Source organism: Gavialis gangeticus, unplaced genomic scaffold (genome assembly GCF_001723915.1).
Source record: "Gavialis gangeticus isolate Ggan-Ray unplaced genomic scaffold, GavGan_comp1, whole genome shotgun sequence".
Classification (NCBI taxonomy): Eukaryota; Metazoa; Chordata; order Crocodylia; family Gavialidae; genus Gavialis; species Gavialis gangeticus.
The window spans coordinates 53,207,271-53,223,953 of record NW_017729031.1 but is presented as its reverse complement, the minus strand read 5'-3'; the positions used below and the strand labels follow the sequence as shown (position 1 = coordinate 53,223,953).

The window sequence follows — 16,683 nt, the reverse complement described above, 5'->3', positions numbered from 1 at the left end:
GGGGGGGGGGGAGGGAAGGAGGGGAGCAGTGAGAGAAGGGGAGGCAGGGGGAAGCCCCGCTGAGAGGCGGAGGTGGGCAGTGGGAGGGAGCTCCTACACCAAAGACTGGAGGAGGAAGTGGCGGCAGCACAGGAAGGGTGAGTGGGGAGCAAGGGGGGCCATGTAAACACTCCCTGAAATCCATCATTCTTGACAGGCAATTAGCGAGTAATAATTATAATAATAGTTATTATTAAAAATTAGACTGTAAAACTGCCTCAAATGAAAAGGGATTTTTTCCCCCAACCATTAAATGACAAAAGGGGCCACTGCAAGTTTTTCCTCAGGCCACATATTCCTCCCAGCACTACTTTAATTGTGTGCATCTCCCATCCAGCAGCAATGAATTTCAATCTCTAGCAAGAATAAAAAAATCTGCTTCCTAAATTTATTATACTAACAGTCCCCAGATTTAAAAAACAATGTTAGTTAAATAATGCTGTTATAGCCGCACCATTGTTTGCTTTCCTCATGTCATAATATTCCTGTATTATAATTTTAGATTATTTCATTCTTTGCAGGATTTCTGGCATACCACTTATATGGCGCACACACATTCTGTGAATATTTTCCTTTCACTTCATGCACTGTCAGGCAAACAACTGTCATCTATACTATTTAACTTACATGTTTATCCTCACTCAATATGATTTCATATACTATTGATATCCTGCTCCTCTCTGTTAATAAAATATCACTTTATGTTTTAAAAATACTTGAGTCTAAAGAAGGAATCTAGCATATACTTTTACGTTTCTAAATATACATATTTTTCAAGAAATTGACACTTAAGTGGAGATAAATTCTATTGCAAAATTCCCATACTCTGCTTCTCTCTTTCTGGTTGTTATTGATGTTTCCAATCCAGCCAGACCCATATCTAACAGCAGTAATCACAAATTAAATGGATCTGTTAGATTGTGGACTCATAGGACCATTTTACCTTCTGCTCAGAGGGAGCAAATGTGCCTGAGGCTAGTGAAAGCCATCTGAGAGAGAAGAATGTTTCCTTTTCATATGCAAAAAATGTAATATTTAAATTTAAATTAGAGACAACTTCCCTGAGATATGATATTCCTAGTGGAATGCAAAAGAGTTTTGTAAATAAAATGGTTTCTTTGAACTATGTTTAAGCTTCAGATGTCTTCACAACATTTTCTAGATTTCTCCATATATAACTTTTCCCCTTCATGCTCTAAATATCTCCAGATGTCTCATGGAAAAGTCTCTTCCCCAGTAGTGTTCTAGTATTACCTCTGCCCAGGAGTTGAAAATAAATGGACGCCTCCGGCTAAACTGCACAGGGCAAGAAAACAAATGGTAAACAGTCATTACCGAAGTCAACGAGCTTGACTCCACCTTCTGTTGTCAGAAGAATGTTGTTCCCTTTGACGTCACGATGAATGATCCGGTTATTGTGCAAATGCTGAAGGCCCTATATGACAGGAATGACAAAAAATAAGTTTAGTCACTCATTTAAAAATGATTACCCTACTGTTAGGGAGTATAATGAAGACACTCTGCACTTGCACTATAGAAACATCCGTCCAATGGATTACATGCTTGCTATGCCCCCTGCTGCTCTAACAGCCAGCATAATATTGTCAACATTACCATAGATTATAAATGAAAAAGGTATGAGATGAGTAAATTGCGCTCTCTGCTGCCATTACCATCCTGATGAACATACTTACTAAGAGAGCACCATATAAGATGTATGAGATTATAGCTTCATCCAACCGCTGGCCACACTTCACCAGGCCTTTGACAAGATCTGTGACAGAACCTCCATTACACAGCTGGGAAAGCGGTGGGAAAGGAAAAAAAAGAAAAACAACAAGACCTCTATTACTCAACAGTCTCGTTTAGATGGTGAATTCCTTATATGAGAGTCTGCATCATAACACAAATCCCAGACCAAGTAGATTTCCACCCACAATTATTTAAGTTGTCCTACTTGTCATAGAGCATATTTTATTAGCAATGTTGATAATAAATCACAGTATGTTGGGGGAGAGTGGAGAGGGAGGAAAGTAGATGTCAGATATTGTAAAATTTAACCAAAACTGAAATATTAAAACAGCAGGCATACATTTTATTTTTAAATAGAATTTATAGGTTTGGTTTAAATTATTTGAGTATTTTCACAATAATATGTGCATTGTCTTTTTGAAAAACAGCCTTTGTATGAAGAAAAGGCCAGAAAAGACAAGATTGATGCACTTGATAACTGGGAGGTAACAAATTACAGTCATTTCAAACCTTCACTCCATCAATGCTCCTGCTGGCAGGCAATATAAAATAGACAGCAGCCATATCTCTACGCTCAGACTTGATGGCATGCTCTGCCAACAGCTGAGATGAAACATTCTGATCCAGAAAAGCACAGCTTCTCACAAGCACTTTCCATTAATGGGCTGCCATACATCAAAGGAGGAGGAGGAGAAAAAATAAAATTAGAACCTTTGTAAATGTGTTTTCACCTAGATCATTAGTTCATCCTCCATGTCCTGCTAGTGACTATTTACCCCTCCTCCCTCTTTGGCCTTTCTTACTTTTCTATTACAACAGTTGTCTAGCACTAAACAGTAAAACAGTGGAATTTATTTTTTGTTATTGTATTTGCTCTTCTTGACTGTCCTATATTTTTTGCAGCCTGATCCCTATTGTGCTGTGCCAGCTTTTTTGTTGCAAAATAATTGTGTGTGTGTGCATTCAACATGATGCTTGAACTCAGATATAAACTCACTCTGCATCACCCACTTTCAGCCTAACAGCCTAAGAGGTCAATCAAACACAGCCATATAGGCAAATATTATCAGGCTTCTCTGGGATTTGCTGAACTATCTTTCTTTCATTTTACATTTTGTAGCTAACCTTTGTAAACCTAGTATCAAATGCAATGCCACCCAACTTGTGTGCTAGGAGAGGTGTACATATTTTTTACATTGCAAGCATTACTACAAGCCTAACAAATTCTTTTACAGTTCTAAACTTTCCCACATCTCAGATGATTGTGCTAGGCACATAGCATCCAGAACACAGATCTCACTGGCTTCCTTTATTCAAATTAGCTACTGCTTCATTAGTGGATGATAGTGGGGGCTGCTGCAAGAATTACCTTCCTTGTAAATTCATAAATTTGTCCCATGTAATTTGGTGGGAGTCTTTAGGCCACTATTAGACACCAAATACATTTGTAGAGCAACTCTATTCTAAATGGCTGAGTTCATACGTTTAATAATTTGTGTATACATTTTAGTGATTTCCCTGAGAAGCAATCACTGTCATGGATTGACAGATATTTAGTATCACATGAGGTGAATCACACTGCTATAGTAAATGCTGTAAATACCCATGACTAAACACCAACACCATCACTGGCAGTGACCACCTGTAGATAGTAGGTGGTTTAGGGAATGAAAGTAATATGTACACTACTTCTACTACTTCTAAGTGTATTACTTACAAATGAAGGTTAATATATGTTTAAAGGAAGTGTATGGAAGCTGTACTTCTGTTGCCTGCAATATACCTATTTCATTGATAACTATAAAATGCCTGTATATCAAGCTCCTTCTATAAGCCCAATAATTCTGCCACACATAGCAAACCTGAGTAGTACTTTACCATGGTGTTCAAAGAGTCTTCACCTAAGTAAAGTACTGCTAGTAGTAAGAAGTAGAATTATGCTCGAAAGAAAATACATTTTAAATACAAATGATATATTTCATTCATCATGATATAGATGCAGCTTTATTAATGAAATGGTGATCAGTGTAACTGAGCACTTTGCATATTCTGTTTTATTAAAGAAAACCTTCAATGAACTTGTAAAATGTGAAAATGTGAATTTTTATGTTAATATTTTTAATAGCTTTTAAGTTAGGTGGATCAGAAATAAAAGACATTACTATATTGAGCTAATTGACACTACCAGTGCAAAAAACTAATTTCAGAGATGGCATGTTCTTCTAATAGTTGTGAGACTGTTATAAAGATTATGAAGTCCAATAGGGCTGTGGGAAGCTTTGGGTGCTGATTCAGTTCGGAGGAGATTCAGCTAGATTTGGCGGCTGAATCTCCGAATCCAAATCGAGTCGGGAGACCAATAAAAAGGTCCAAACCTCAAAGCTCTCTGAATCAATTCAGAAAAGATTCGGAGAGCTTTGAAGAGATTTGGAGATTTTGAAGCTCTCTGAATCAATTCAGAAAAGATTTGGAGAGCTTTGAAGAGATTTGGAGATTTCAGCAGTCCCTGCTCACCACTGCAGGGAGCTGGACAGGGACTCTGTGCTGATAAATAGGGAGCGGGGAGGAGGGGGCTGAAGAGGGGGGAGGGGACCATGGGAGGACCCTCACCAGGCCCCATCCCCTGCCTGCTCACCCAGCCACTCTGAGCACACCCTGAACCCCACCCGGTCTCCCAGCCCCACCCCCCATGGCTGCCCCTGAGCGCCCCAGCATCCCAGCTCTTTAAAAAAAAAAGTCCCACACTCAAAGGCTGCTGCAGCAGCCATTGGGGCCTCTGGGGGTTCATGGTAGAGCTCCCCCACATAGTGTGGGGAAGTGGGGGGCAACGAGGATCACACCCTCCCACCTAGCAGCAGCCAGAGAGTGCGGGGCTTTAAAAAAAAAAAGTGTTGGGATGCTGGGGCCAGATGAGGCAGCCATCAACTGGACTGGGAGAGTGGGCAGGGGATAGGGGTTCATGGAAGAGCCACCCATGCAGCACGGGGCTGTGGGGGGCAGTGGGGATCACCCCTCTGCCTCCTCCGCCTGGCAGGAGCCAGTGAATGTGAGGCTTTTATTTTAAGTAACAGGACACTGGGGCTGGGCGGTGCAGCCACTGACAGGGCTGGAAGAGTGGGCAGGGGGTGGGGCCTGTTTGATTTGGAGATTCAGCCAATTTGGCGGCAGCTGAATCTCCGTATTATATTAAGTCAAAATTATTTGGACAGTGATTCAAATCACCGAATCAAGTCACTGTCCCCCAAATCGGCCAAATCTGAATCTGAAGTGAAGCTGCTTCACACAGGCCTAATGTCCAATGTCACCTGGGAAATGGAATTTACTTCAATCTACAAAAATATACTAGCTAGCCAATATGTATACAAGCAGAATAAGAATGTTTGCCTGAAAGAACCCATACAGAAAAGATATAGTGACATTAAATATGAAAACAGACATCTGGAACCAATGCTGTCATCCTTATTTTATATACTTTACTTTTATAATGCATTTGTGGGTGTCATATTATCAGAAAAGGGTCAAAGTGAAAAATAAAGTGATAGTGCTTTACTCTGGCATCATCCACAGTCCAAAAATAGCTGAATGGTCTCTCTAAAATGATCAATAATGAGCAAATTAGAGCTGGCATCTATATTGATATAGTTATGTTATAAAGAAATGCTTGAATGATCTACCACTTCTTTTCAAATCAATGTAATCTCTGTGCTGGGCTACATACAATTAAGCCTTGAGAAACATCCTCATCAGGGTGAAATCCTGCCTCTGTTGCTGTTTTTGGCAACACTCCCATTGACTGCAATGCATTTTACTTGTAGAGCAGCAAGCACTGCTAAAAGGGCAGCATCTTTTCAAGCCACTTAAAGTGGTAGTTATTTGACAGTGTCCTGCTTCAGATATTACACTGCCATAGGAAACATTTTCCCATTACATTACCTCAGCCCACATTTGTGATGGGTGGCATGTTTGGTAATTACTGTCTGCTGTACTCATTATAAAGTCATCTTTATCCATTGTGACTTTTGCCCAACATTTACACAAGTGTTTTGGAAAAAATTTTCTCCAGTCTAAAATATTGGGTCACTTTCAGGAGAGCAAATTCTTAGGAAGCCTCCTCTATGCTGCTGAAGTGAGTTGATAGCCCCATGAATGGTCATAAAATACTAAGATTAAGTCCACCATCTGGGGTTCGCTATTTAATAAACATTGAGTACACCCTCTTTTAAAGCACCCCCAGACGAGATTTCTTGCTCAGTATCCCTAAACCAAAAACCACAACATTCTAAGTTTCTGTTGTGAAAATAGACACAGACATCCAGCAACTTTTGCTGCACCAGCTTGCAAAGGGCCTGCAGCTGAACTTAAACTTTTGTTTCAAATAAGATATAACATTACCAAAATATGTTTACCTCAAGAACTAACCAGAGCTGTCCTCCTACATATTGATCCACTTTGTAAAACATTCCATAAAACTTAACAACATTGGGATGATTGGGAAGAAACTGTAAAATATTATACTCTGCTTCAATTTCTTCATCCACATCCTAAACAGAAAACACCAATATATTTAGTGTACACATAATACTTTACATTGTACAAGTAAATCTTCATGATGCATAACACATTGGGACGACCACAGTAAAAAATGATGTTTAACTGTTCTCATTTGTCTAAGCTATTTGCATAACTATTATTTTCAAATCATTTTAAAATAATATTTTCTGATGTTTGAGCTACGTGTAAATAAATGAATCTAAGCTTTCTCAGGCCATCAGATGGGCCTTGCTATGTAGCAGTTTTATAAACAATTGAACATGAATAAAAATACTGTAAAAAATCTTTAAAGCAGAGGAATGTAATAGTTAACTAAAGCCCATAATCTAAAACATGCACAGTAGGAACTATTAAATAGACCAAAATCAAAATCTACAAAATTAGCAAATTATGCTTATTACTATTAGTCAAAATTTTGTCAAAGGAGACATTTTTGTAAAGGTGAGACAATAAAGGACATGTTTTGATGTGCAATATGTTGGCCCCAGTTTATGAAACCATGATAGACTTATGTACATAAGACTATCCTTATTGCATATAGATTTTGACTCTAATAGTACTTAAACATGTGCTGGAGTAGTTTGCTGACCAGGGATAGTTTCCTGAATCAGGTCCACTGTTTTATGACACTGTCCCATGTTACTTAGTACCTTCTGTACAGATTCACACTGTACAAAAGAAAAACAAATTGTATTTGGTTCAATAAAAGATTATTTTATCCCATGTCATGATCAAATAATTGCCTACTGAAATCTCTCAGTTGGACATGGCTTGTAGGACCTAGAACCTCAAAGGTATGTAGATGCTTACCTATTGATATCAGTGGGAAAGAGGCAACTAAACGCATCTGAGGATTTGGGTCTCTGTGTGTCTTTGATTCTTGTTTTAATTATTGCATAACAGTATTGTCCACTATGTAAAATCAGCAGCACTCTACTGAGCACTAGCAGCACTTCAGTGGTTGGTGAGATGATTTATTTATAGAGTTTGTACAGTGAAATGGGTCTTTTAAGATGAACAGCACAGTGTATGTTATATATAAGGACTCCAGGGAGAAACAGTCCTTCAAGCATCTCAGGTTTCCTGTGCTTGATGAAGCAGAGGGAGTGAAGGGTGAATTGAGTAGAGCCAGGCCACCAAACCCTCCTGTTGGTCTTTTTTTTTTTTATAACATGAACAGCACTGCGTATGTTATATAAAATTTATATGCCTTATTTACTCGAATACAACACAAGGTTTCCCCCCAAACAGTATGGGGAAAAAAGACCTTCATCTTACACCCACCTACAAGGAAAAATCATTAAATATATATCATTAAACTGCTGTCAAAAGCAGTACATGGATCAGTAGTGGAAACCAGTTATAAAGTTTATTAAATGCGGCCAAAACAAGGGGCAAAAATAATGATAGGATCCTTTTTTTTTTTTTCCAATGTCATGTCTCAAGCCAAATAAGTCCCAAATTCCATCAACCGAGGAGAGCTCAGTCTTTCAGGTCTGTGTGATGCTACCATTGGCATGTATCCTAGACTCTTCAGTCTTGAGTTTAGACACTCCATGGCATGCATCCTATGTGCAAACCACAAGCATGGAAGCCTTGGGGTTCAGATGCCCCCCTAGTTTCACTTACCCCTAGCCAAAATGCCATAGGAGCAAGCTAGAGGGGAAGCCTCAAAGCAGTCCTTGAACAGCTGGGCAGACTGTGAATGGCTCAGAAATAGACAGAAACCTAAATTCATTCCTCTAAACTGGTAGTTCAGCCTCCTCTGTCTGTGTATCACTTGTGGGACTAGGTGCAAAATCATATGCCATAGAAGGATTCAAAACTGGAGGCTAGCCACAGGACTGAATCACTTGCCTTTTCTTCCAAATCAGTTAGTTCATCTGTGCTTAAGAAGCCATGGACCTGTTCTCTCCAGGATTTTTTCAGTGTCTAAGCATTGAATTTAAACTTTAAATCCTTTTGAAAGTCATACCTTTTCATATGACCATTTAAATTATACTCAAAATATGAATGTTGTCTTTTACTTACACTGATAGGATCCAGAATTTTTACTGCTGCCAGACTCCCATCTTTCTTATTGGCAACCTTATAGACTTTACCATAAGTGCCTTTTCCAATGGTCTCTATGATTTCCCAAGTATCTGAGGGATCAGCTAATGATTCTAGTCCAATCATATTGGTACTGTATTGAAATAATCCATATAATGGCTTCCTAGAAAACAAAGTTTGTTGTAAGAAACAGACTATACATTTTAAATGGGGGGGTTGGTTACCAAACTTTTTTAACCAGGTGGGTAGAACAAACAGAACTGGAGCACAGAATAAAAAACATGGAACAGTCAGCTGCTATTCATAGTTTTCCACTATCATGTCTGCTGGTTGTACAGTGCTGAACAGACAGTCCAGACAGAAGAGAAATCAGATCAGGACCCAGTATTTCACCAGTGAAAAATGAATATGATCCTTTAAATGCCTCTATTAACCAATCTTCACATTTAGAGGGGCGGAGGACTCTGAATCTATACCTCTGAGCTCCACTGCTTTCTTGATTAGCACCTGTTCTAAATGGCTGTCATATGATTCTCTGCTGGGGGTATGGGGGGAGGGAAGGGAAAGTGGTGTGAGCAAGGAAAGAGAACCGGCTTGCCAGGTGTACTTAAATAGATGAGAAGTAGCAAGATCTGGGAGGAAGAATAGGTGAGATGTTGAGACAAAAGTGGGGATGGATGGAAAGGATGAACAGACAGACAGGGTACCCATGGGAAGAGAAGGAGAAGGAATATACATTAATGGAATACAGACTGAAACATAGAATAAGACAGATGGAAATGAGGAAAGAGAAAACTATAATGAGGTTTTTGATGTTTAATGATTTCAGGGGAAATTAAGAGGAAAGGCAAGCAAAAACTAAGCACAAAAGACAAAGAATATGGTAGGAAGACCTGTGAGGTGAAGGTGGACAGAAGCAATTGGAAATTTAAAAAAAAAAAAATGTTTGGAGACATTGCTATTGGCTCCATGCAGACACTTCTGGGTCTGCTGCCGAGCACAGTGGGGAGTCCCCCATGCTTCTGTGGGATACTCCATCCTTCCCAGCATTGCAACATTCACAAGCCACCTGGTACCTTGAGGTATGTAGAAAAAGTGTTTAAAGCTGTGTCTACGTCCGAATTGCTGAATCTTTCTGAATCGATTTGGAGGGTTCTGATTCAATTTGGAGAGATTAAAGGGTCTCCTGATTCAATTCAGATTCAGAGATTTGGCCACTGAATCAGGCCAAATCTCCGCCAAATTGAATCAGGGACCGAAGCTTCACACAGCCCTAGTTGGCAGGCTGAAGATGCAAATGCACAGTATCAGTAGCCAGGGAGAGCAAACCGTTAGGACTAACAGTGAGTATTGTTATCAACAGGATACAAGGATAGGAACAATTTCATTGTAGGCTCTGTTCGGTTGGCTTCAGCAGAGTTATACACAGTTTCATCAGAGCTGAATTTGACCCTTATGTTTTGCTCCATGCATAGCATCCCATAATGGTTTTGATATCCCTAACTGTGTAATTGTCTCAGAAGGATACATGTGGGGAAACTTGTACAGAAATTTAGTGTCTCACTGCCAAAACTAAGGACTACAGTAGGCAGTAATCTGTCTGATTTTCAGTGAAGAAAAAGAACACACTTGATAGAAGTCAATGTTGGCTTTTAAAAGCACAAAGTAAACAACAGTCTATAAATATTATTTAAATCCAATCCCATGTATTTGGGGTTGTCGGTTGCAGCTGTGTTGATCTAAGGACACAGGCAGGCAAGTTTCTTTGGGTAGATGTGGTATCTTTTATTATACCAACTAAATAGTTGGGAAAAGTTCTTGGCAAACTTTCAAGCACAAACACCCTTCTGCAGGCATTCCTCATCCAATAGCTGAAGAAGGATGTTTGTGCCCCAAAGCTTGCAAATAACTTTCCCCAGCTATTTAGTTGGTCTAATACAATATATTACATCTACCCAAAGAACCTTTCCTGTCTATCCTATGTATTTATAACTTTAATTCTTTACATCAGGGTCAAATATCATTGTTGGTATTTATGAAATAATGTGTTTGGCTCCATTCAGGGAACAAGGTCTTGCCTCAAAGAGCTGACAATCAAACAGGCAGACACAGAGAAGGCATGCTAGGAAGTTCACAGTAGCTTAGAGGTGTAGGAGATTGGGTTTGGTTGCTGACTCATTTCTTCTGGAAAATATGAAATAACCAAGTCCTTAAGAACAATCTGAATGAGAATACTGAGATGGTCGGTGAACTAGGACAGAGAGAACATTCAACACTTAGGTGTGCGTAGGAGACAGAGAAACATGGATGGGTCATCCAGGCTGCTACTGTTTGTGGAACCAGAAAATGAGACTGCGAACACTCAAAGTTATCAGTTTTGGTTTTGCACCAGAGACAGTAATTCAAGGTGATTAATGATACCTGGCTTCGTTATCTCCATTTATGTAGATTTGCAGTTCACAGAATCATAGGTTGGAAGGGACCTCAGGAGGTCATCTAGTCCAACTCTCTGCTCAAAGCAGGACCCACCCCCCCAAGTACATCATCCTAACCAAGGCTTTGCCTAGCTGGTTCTTAAAACCCTCCAAGGATGGAGATTCCAAAGCCTCTCTGGGAAACCTGTTCAGTGCTTCACTACCCTCCTAGTGAGAAAGTTTTTCCTAATATCTAACCTAAACTTCCTTTCCAGTTGCTGATGTTTGCCATTTAGAAATGTTGCTAGATATCAAAAGGTTGTCTGAATGCAGTGAGGTTAAAGCATACCAACTTCTGTAGCCAGTGGTCCACAAGGGAGTACTGTGGCTTGCATCACATGTGCTCATCTTTGACTACCCAGCCTGATGATTAGGTGCCCATTTACAGCTGGGTAAACTGAGAATAGCTTTCAGCATGAGGATACAGCAGGGCTTGAACTCATGCCTCTCCCCTACTACCTACAAATAGCGGTGTGATACTGAAGTGCTTAGGGTAAGGCGCCTTGCTATAATTAAAGTATTAACTTAATCATAATAAGACATTTTAACAATTTGCCACCTGACCCCTGTATTTGTAAACATCATTCCTCAAGACAGTTGTAGCTGGTTTCCTTGACAGAGCGGGCTTGGCTTTATTGTTGTCAAAATACAGATTATTAAATTATTAGAATCAAATGCTTTGCAATAGACAATGGATAAAAGTAATTTAAGAAAAAAACTGAAGATGTCTCCACCCAGTGAGAGTCCACAATAGTTAGACTGAGAGTGGTTATTGCAAAATCCCTCTCTAAAATAAGACCACCCTCCCCACCACCCTACATTTGATGTTGCTAGCACTGTTTGCTTTTGATGATATCAATGTCCATGCAAATGACAACTTTTTCATACCATTTTAAAATTTAATGTTTGCTATGACCAACATAGGACTGAGTAGTCATTGTTTCTTTATATATATATCTGGTCATCTGCTGGGTCTTGGCTTTGAGTTAGCTCCAGGGACACACAGAGGGAGATTATGCCTTTCGCTATAGTCTGTCTCTTTTATTCAAATTCAAAGACTATTCTGATAGTGTTCCTCTTACAGAATTCAGCTGTTTAGGATTGCTTTGAGAAAGAATACTGCTGACGCCCAACTGAGCACTGTCAGTAGCTTCCTAAGTTAAATCTCTTAGTCAGGGATGATTCTGCCTTGAGCAGGGGGCTGGACTAGACGACCTTGTGAGGTCCCTTCCAGACCTTATTACCTATGACTCCTTGGTTTTAAAGAACTGTAGGGCTGATTAGAAATATTCACAGCTGATAAAGTAATATCAAATGAAACAGAACCTTTTGAATTCATTTTTTTTAATCTGCATGATTTTGTTAACTAATCATGCTAGAGAATTAGATTGAGCATAAATTCTTCACAGCATAAATCCATACTGCAGCATTCAGAGTAATAAGTAGAGTCTTTGGAAAACCTATTTTGATATTTTGTTCCTTTCCAGGAAAGGGGGCTTTCTTTTGATCTTTATGTTAAGCCTTTGGGAAAAAAAAAATTATGATGTCATTTATGTCAGAAGACATAAAGACTAGGGACAGACATTCAAAACGCCTGAGCCTGAATTGATTCAATCTTTGCAGATTAGTCTAATCTGGCTAGGCTAAATCAGATTTATAACTGGGCAGATATCCAAGAAATGCCAGCACATGCCTGCAGTGGCTCAGGCTAGAAGCCTGGGGGCACTAGAGCAGCCCTCCCTCCCTTGGACAGTACTGAGCTGAGGGGAGGCATGCCCAGGCTCCTGCAGGACACTCTGATTAGCCCAGCAGAGAATTGATAACAGCGTTTATCACCCCCTAACTCAGTGTTTATCACCCCATTAAGAAAACAACAGAGGGAAATTACCAGCTGCCTGTTGATTCTGCCTGTTGATTTAGCAGGGACCTTAGCCAGCATGTGGTCTTCTAGGTAATACACAGACACTTCCTCAGCAAGGCAGAGAGGAGGAGGGAATTCCTGCTTAGCAGGGAGTGGGGAGGTGGGAAGCAGCCTGCAGTTTCTGCTAGAGCTCCAGCCAGGGAGCAGAGGGGAGGGGCCAGCCCTGCTGTGGAGCAGGGAGCCCAACCCAGCCAAGAGAGCATGCTGGGATGCTGTGGGTGTCTGATTTACCTTAAACCAGCAAGGGGTCTGGGACAGACATTGCATAAACCGGTTTGACCTAAATCAGTTAAGTCTGATACTACATTCAACCACGTTTACATCAAACTTGTTTCAGCCATTTTCAAACTGGTTTATGTGCACTGAACATCTGTTCTGCTACAGGTTTAAACTAGTTTCTGATCATTTAAACCGGTTTATGTGTAATGTCTGTCCCTAGCCAAAAGGTAACATATTACCACACATTACTTAGAGAAAGAATGGTCCATGTAGAACAATGATAGTTTTAAAAACAGATACATTCGAAAATAGCTAGTGGTTTAAATGGCCATATTCAACAATATACAATCAGGAATAATTTAATCTGCCCTCAGGAATTCAGAACTTCTGTACATTGGAAATGAAGCCAAGAACATCTCAAATTCCCAATCAAGTCTGGTCTCTTGCAGAGACAGACTTATCTAGAGTGACTGCTGTTTATCTATTGTAAGTCAATACGATGGATGAATAGGGCATAGTTTCTCATCACTTAGATATGATGCAGTAAATTATAAATAAAGGACAAAATTCAGATTGTACATGCTAAATCTCTAGGCAGAGAAAGCGTTTAGGTCAAAGAACTACTCTCAAATTACTGGATACTGTCCCACAAGTCATCCACAACAGGACCTCTACAGGGGGTTTCAAGGTGAGCCAGACCTAAAAGTATGTTTTGTGCATATTTCTGGATGCATGCCCCAATAATGCTGATCCACAGAAGATAATAGCCAACTATTTCTTTTGACTAATATAGTTAATCCTATTGCTCTCAATCTGAAGGTTCTGGGATTATACATGATGCTAAATCATGATGTCCCTTAACAGCAAGCCTTCCCTCCTTCCTCATCTCAGAACTTTTTGTCTAATCTAGTGCCAGTCAGAATGTGGGTGCATAATACATCTTATGCACTTATTTGGGGTTATTTCCATAATGCCATGCACACATACATTATTCACACATCTTTTCTTTTACTTAAGATATGTGTTCTTTGCTTTGCTTCCACAGCAAATAGTACATAACAGAAACAGTTCTGTTTCTGAGGTTAATATGTGCTGATATTGAATATGTGTAATTCCTAAAGCTTTATAGGAAATGTTATGGAAGTTCATGCAAGAGGATATATAGACAACAAGAACAGAATATGAGCTGTTCCAAACAGCCTTACAAAAACAGTTGATGTTTCACTGTCACTATAACAACTAGCCTACTGCACAGAACATCCAAAGCGTGATGCAGGATACTCTTTGTAGCCAATGTAACATCATTTATTAAGATGCCTCCCCATGGAGTAGCAACTGTACATAATTATGTTTTTCCTTTTAAAAATAAAGGTAATTTCCCATGAATTTTTTGCTTTAATAATGATTCAAAATAGTATCTCCCAATCCTGTACTGTTAAATATGTTACAAGTTCCTTATTCCAGGAGACAGTGTAAGGACAATTCAATCTAAACTAAAATTTTAATTTTAGGGATCTTCATCCTTAACAAGGATGCACTACTGAGGACACCATTCTAGTCCCTTAGTAGAGCCACATGAAGGAATAGTACTATATATCATAATGAACTGGCTAATGGTTATGGGCAGAATGGAATCAAGTCAAAACATGTTAACTAGTTATTATAATCCCTGTTCTGACAATACATTAGTGATACTCCTTGTACTGAAGTAATGCATGCCTAAGTTTTAGGGCAGGAAGTAGAATGCTATCCCTATTACTGATAAAAATTCAGTAACTACTGTGTACAACACGGTGACAACTTCAAAGTTTCTACCACTGATAGGTGTGAATTTTTAGCACTATTGCAAATATTTTGTACAGAAAGCCAGAAGAACAGGGATAACATTGGAAATGTTGTAAGCTTAAAGTTTTATTTAAAAAACAAAAGAAAACAACATATAAAATATATCATTCTTTCTAATTTTTAGTAAAATGTTGCTTGTCTCTTTTTCATTTGCCTATTTACTAAGTTTGATGACAACAGGTCCCTCAAGACAGATATTGTTATTTACTGTACATCTGCAGTGACTAGAACAGCATAACCCCATGCTGGTTGGGGATGCTTGTAGATGGTACCTCAAAATTAATGTATGCTACTACTACTGTTAAACATTTTTAATTATAAACCCTATAAAACTTAACACCCAAATTCTAAGTTACAACATTCATTAGGAAGAGTTTTTCCTTTTTTGATTTTTGTATGTTCTTCTCTCATCTCCCCTACACTGTGGTATGATGATTGTGACAATTATGTGGTTATGGCAATTATTTTGATGTTCCACACTGAAAGTGTTTTTTCATGGATTATTTTTTTGTCCTGGTGGGGAAAGTGCCAATGGTTGGCTTGTAGAGGGGTTGAGTATGGGCTGGCTAATTCCATTCCCCCCTCCAGAGGTTCCTGGAAAGAACCATTTTCCTGAGAGTGACAGCTCTTTCTAGCAGCCAAGGGGAGGTGTTATAAGCATCGGTGGGTTGTGCAGAATGTGTGCGTCCTGGCTGGAGTCCACTGGAGCTTCAATAATGCTGATCCATAGAAAATAATAGCCAACTATTGCTTTTGACTAATATAGTTAATCCTATTACTCTCAATCTGAAGGTTCTGGGATTATCAACTTAGAACCCTTTACTCATCTCACCAGAGAGAGAAACAGCCTATGGCCTGCTTATGGACCAAAGGGTTCTGAGAGCCCTGCCACCAAAAGAGGGACATTTCTCAATAATTAAGTGTGTTTAAATGTAAGCTGAACATGACCATCAAAAGAGTCTATAACAGATGCTGAAAAAGTAAGATTTGCAAACTTTATGGGTGTTTGTCATGTTAGTTTGAAGTTAGGCAGAAGGTAAAGTAGAGGTGCTCCTTATAGACAAACTGAATCAGAGATGCATGAGCTCTTGTGAGCTCCAGCTCACTTTATCAGATGCTTCATCACTATATCACTTGGGAGCCAGGAGCAGGGAGGAGAGGAGGGATCCAGGCACACGTGTCCCGCATGCACATGTGCCCCCTTACCTGACCCGAAGCGGAGGCAGACACAGCAGCAGTGGAGCCAGCAGCAGAGGCAGCAGCAGCTGATCCCCCTAAGGTAAGTGGGCAGAGGGACTGGACACAGCTGAGCCGGATCCAGAGGGGAAGCCCCCCAGATCCCTCTTAGCTGAGCCGGTAGGGAGCCGCGCTCCCGAGCCGCACCACGCAAACAGAGCGCGCCGGCGGGCAAGCAGGAAGGGCCAGAAGGGAGACTCCTGCTAGGCCAGGGCAAAGGCACCGCACTAAGCCATAAACAAGCAGCAACTCCTACGATGGTGTTGACACAGAGTGCTGCCAGAGCCCCTGGCCGGGGGGCACAGCCAACCCGGGGCTTGTCTGAGGCCTCCACCCAGACAGACCCCATGGCGGGGCTGGCATCCCCCCACCCCCTGGCCTGTAGGGGTTGCCCAGAAAGGTCCATGGGGGCAGGGATTGGGGACCCCCACACCTGTCCTGCAGGCGCCTGCCTTAGGGCCCTGGAGGTACAGGTGAGGGAGCTCCAGGAGGAGGTTAGGAGGCTGAGGGGAATCAGGGAGGTGGAGGATGAAATTGATGATTATTTCCTTTCCCTGCAGGGCCACACACCCAAGGAAGAAGCACCTCGGGAAG

General features: G+C 40.4%; 1 protein-coding gene across 1 annotated transcript in view; it reads right to left on the bottom strand.

Annotated features, from left to right (window-relative positions):
* MYO3B (myosin IIIB) overlaps nucleotides 1-16,683 on the bottom strand; it is a 281,014-nt gene that overhangs the window by 252,080 nt on the left and 12,251 nt on the right. The window contains exons 2-5 of the mRNA XM_019522847.1: nucleotides 8,374-8,557; nucleotides 6,198-6,332; nucleotides 1,734-1,838; nucleotides 1,375-1,474 (exon numbers count right to left, since the gene is read on the bottom strand). Coding sequence (XP_019378392.1) covers nucleotides 1,375-1,474; nucleotides 1,734-1,838; nucleotides 6,198-6,332; nucleotides 8,374-8,557 — 524 coding nt within the window. The remainder of the gene's footprint in view (nucleotides 1-1,374; nucleotides 1,475-1,733; nucleotides 1,839-6,197; nucleotides 6,333-8,373; nucleotides 8,558-16,683) is intronic.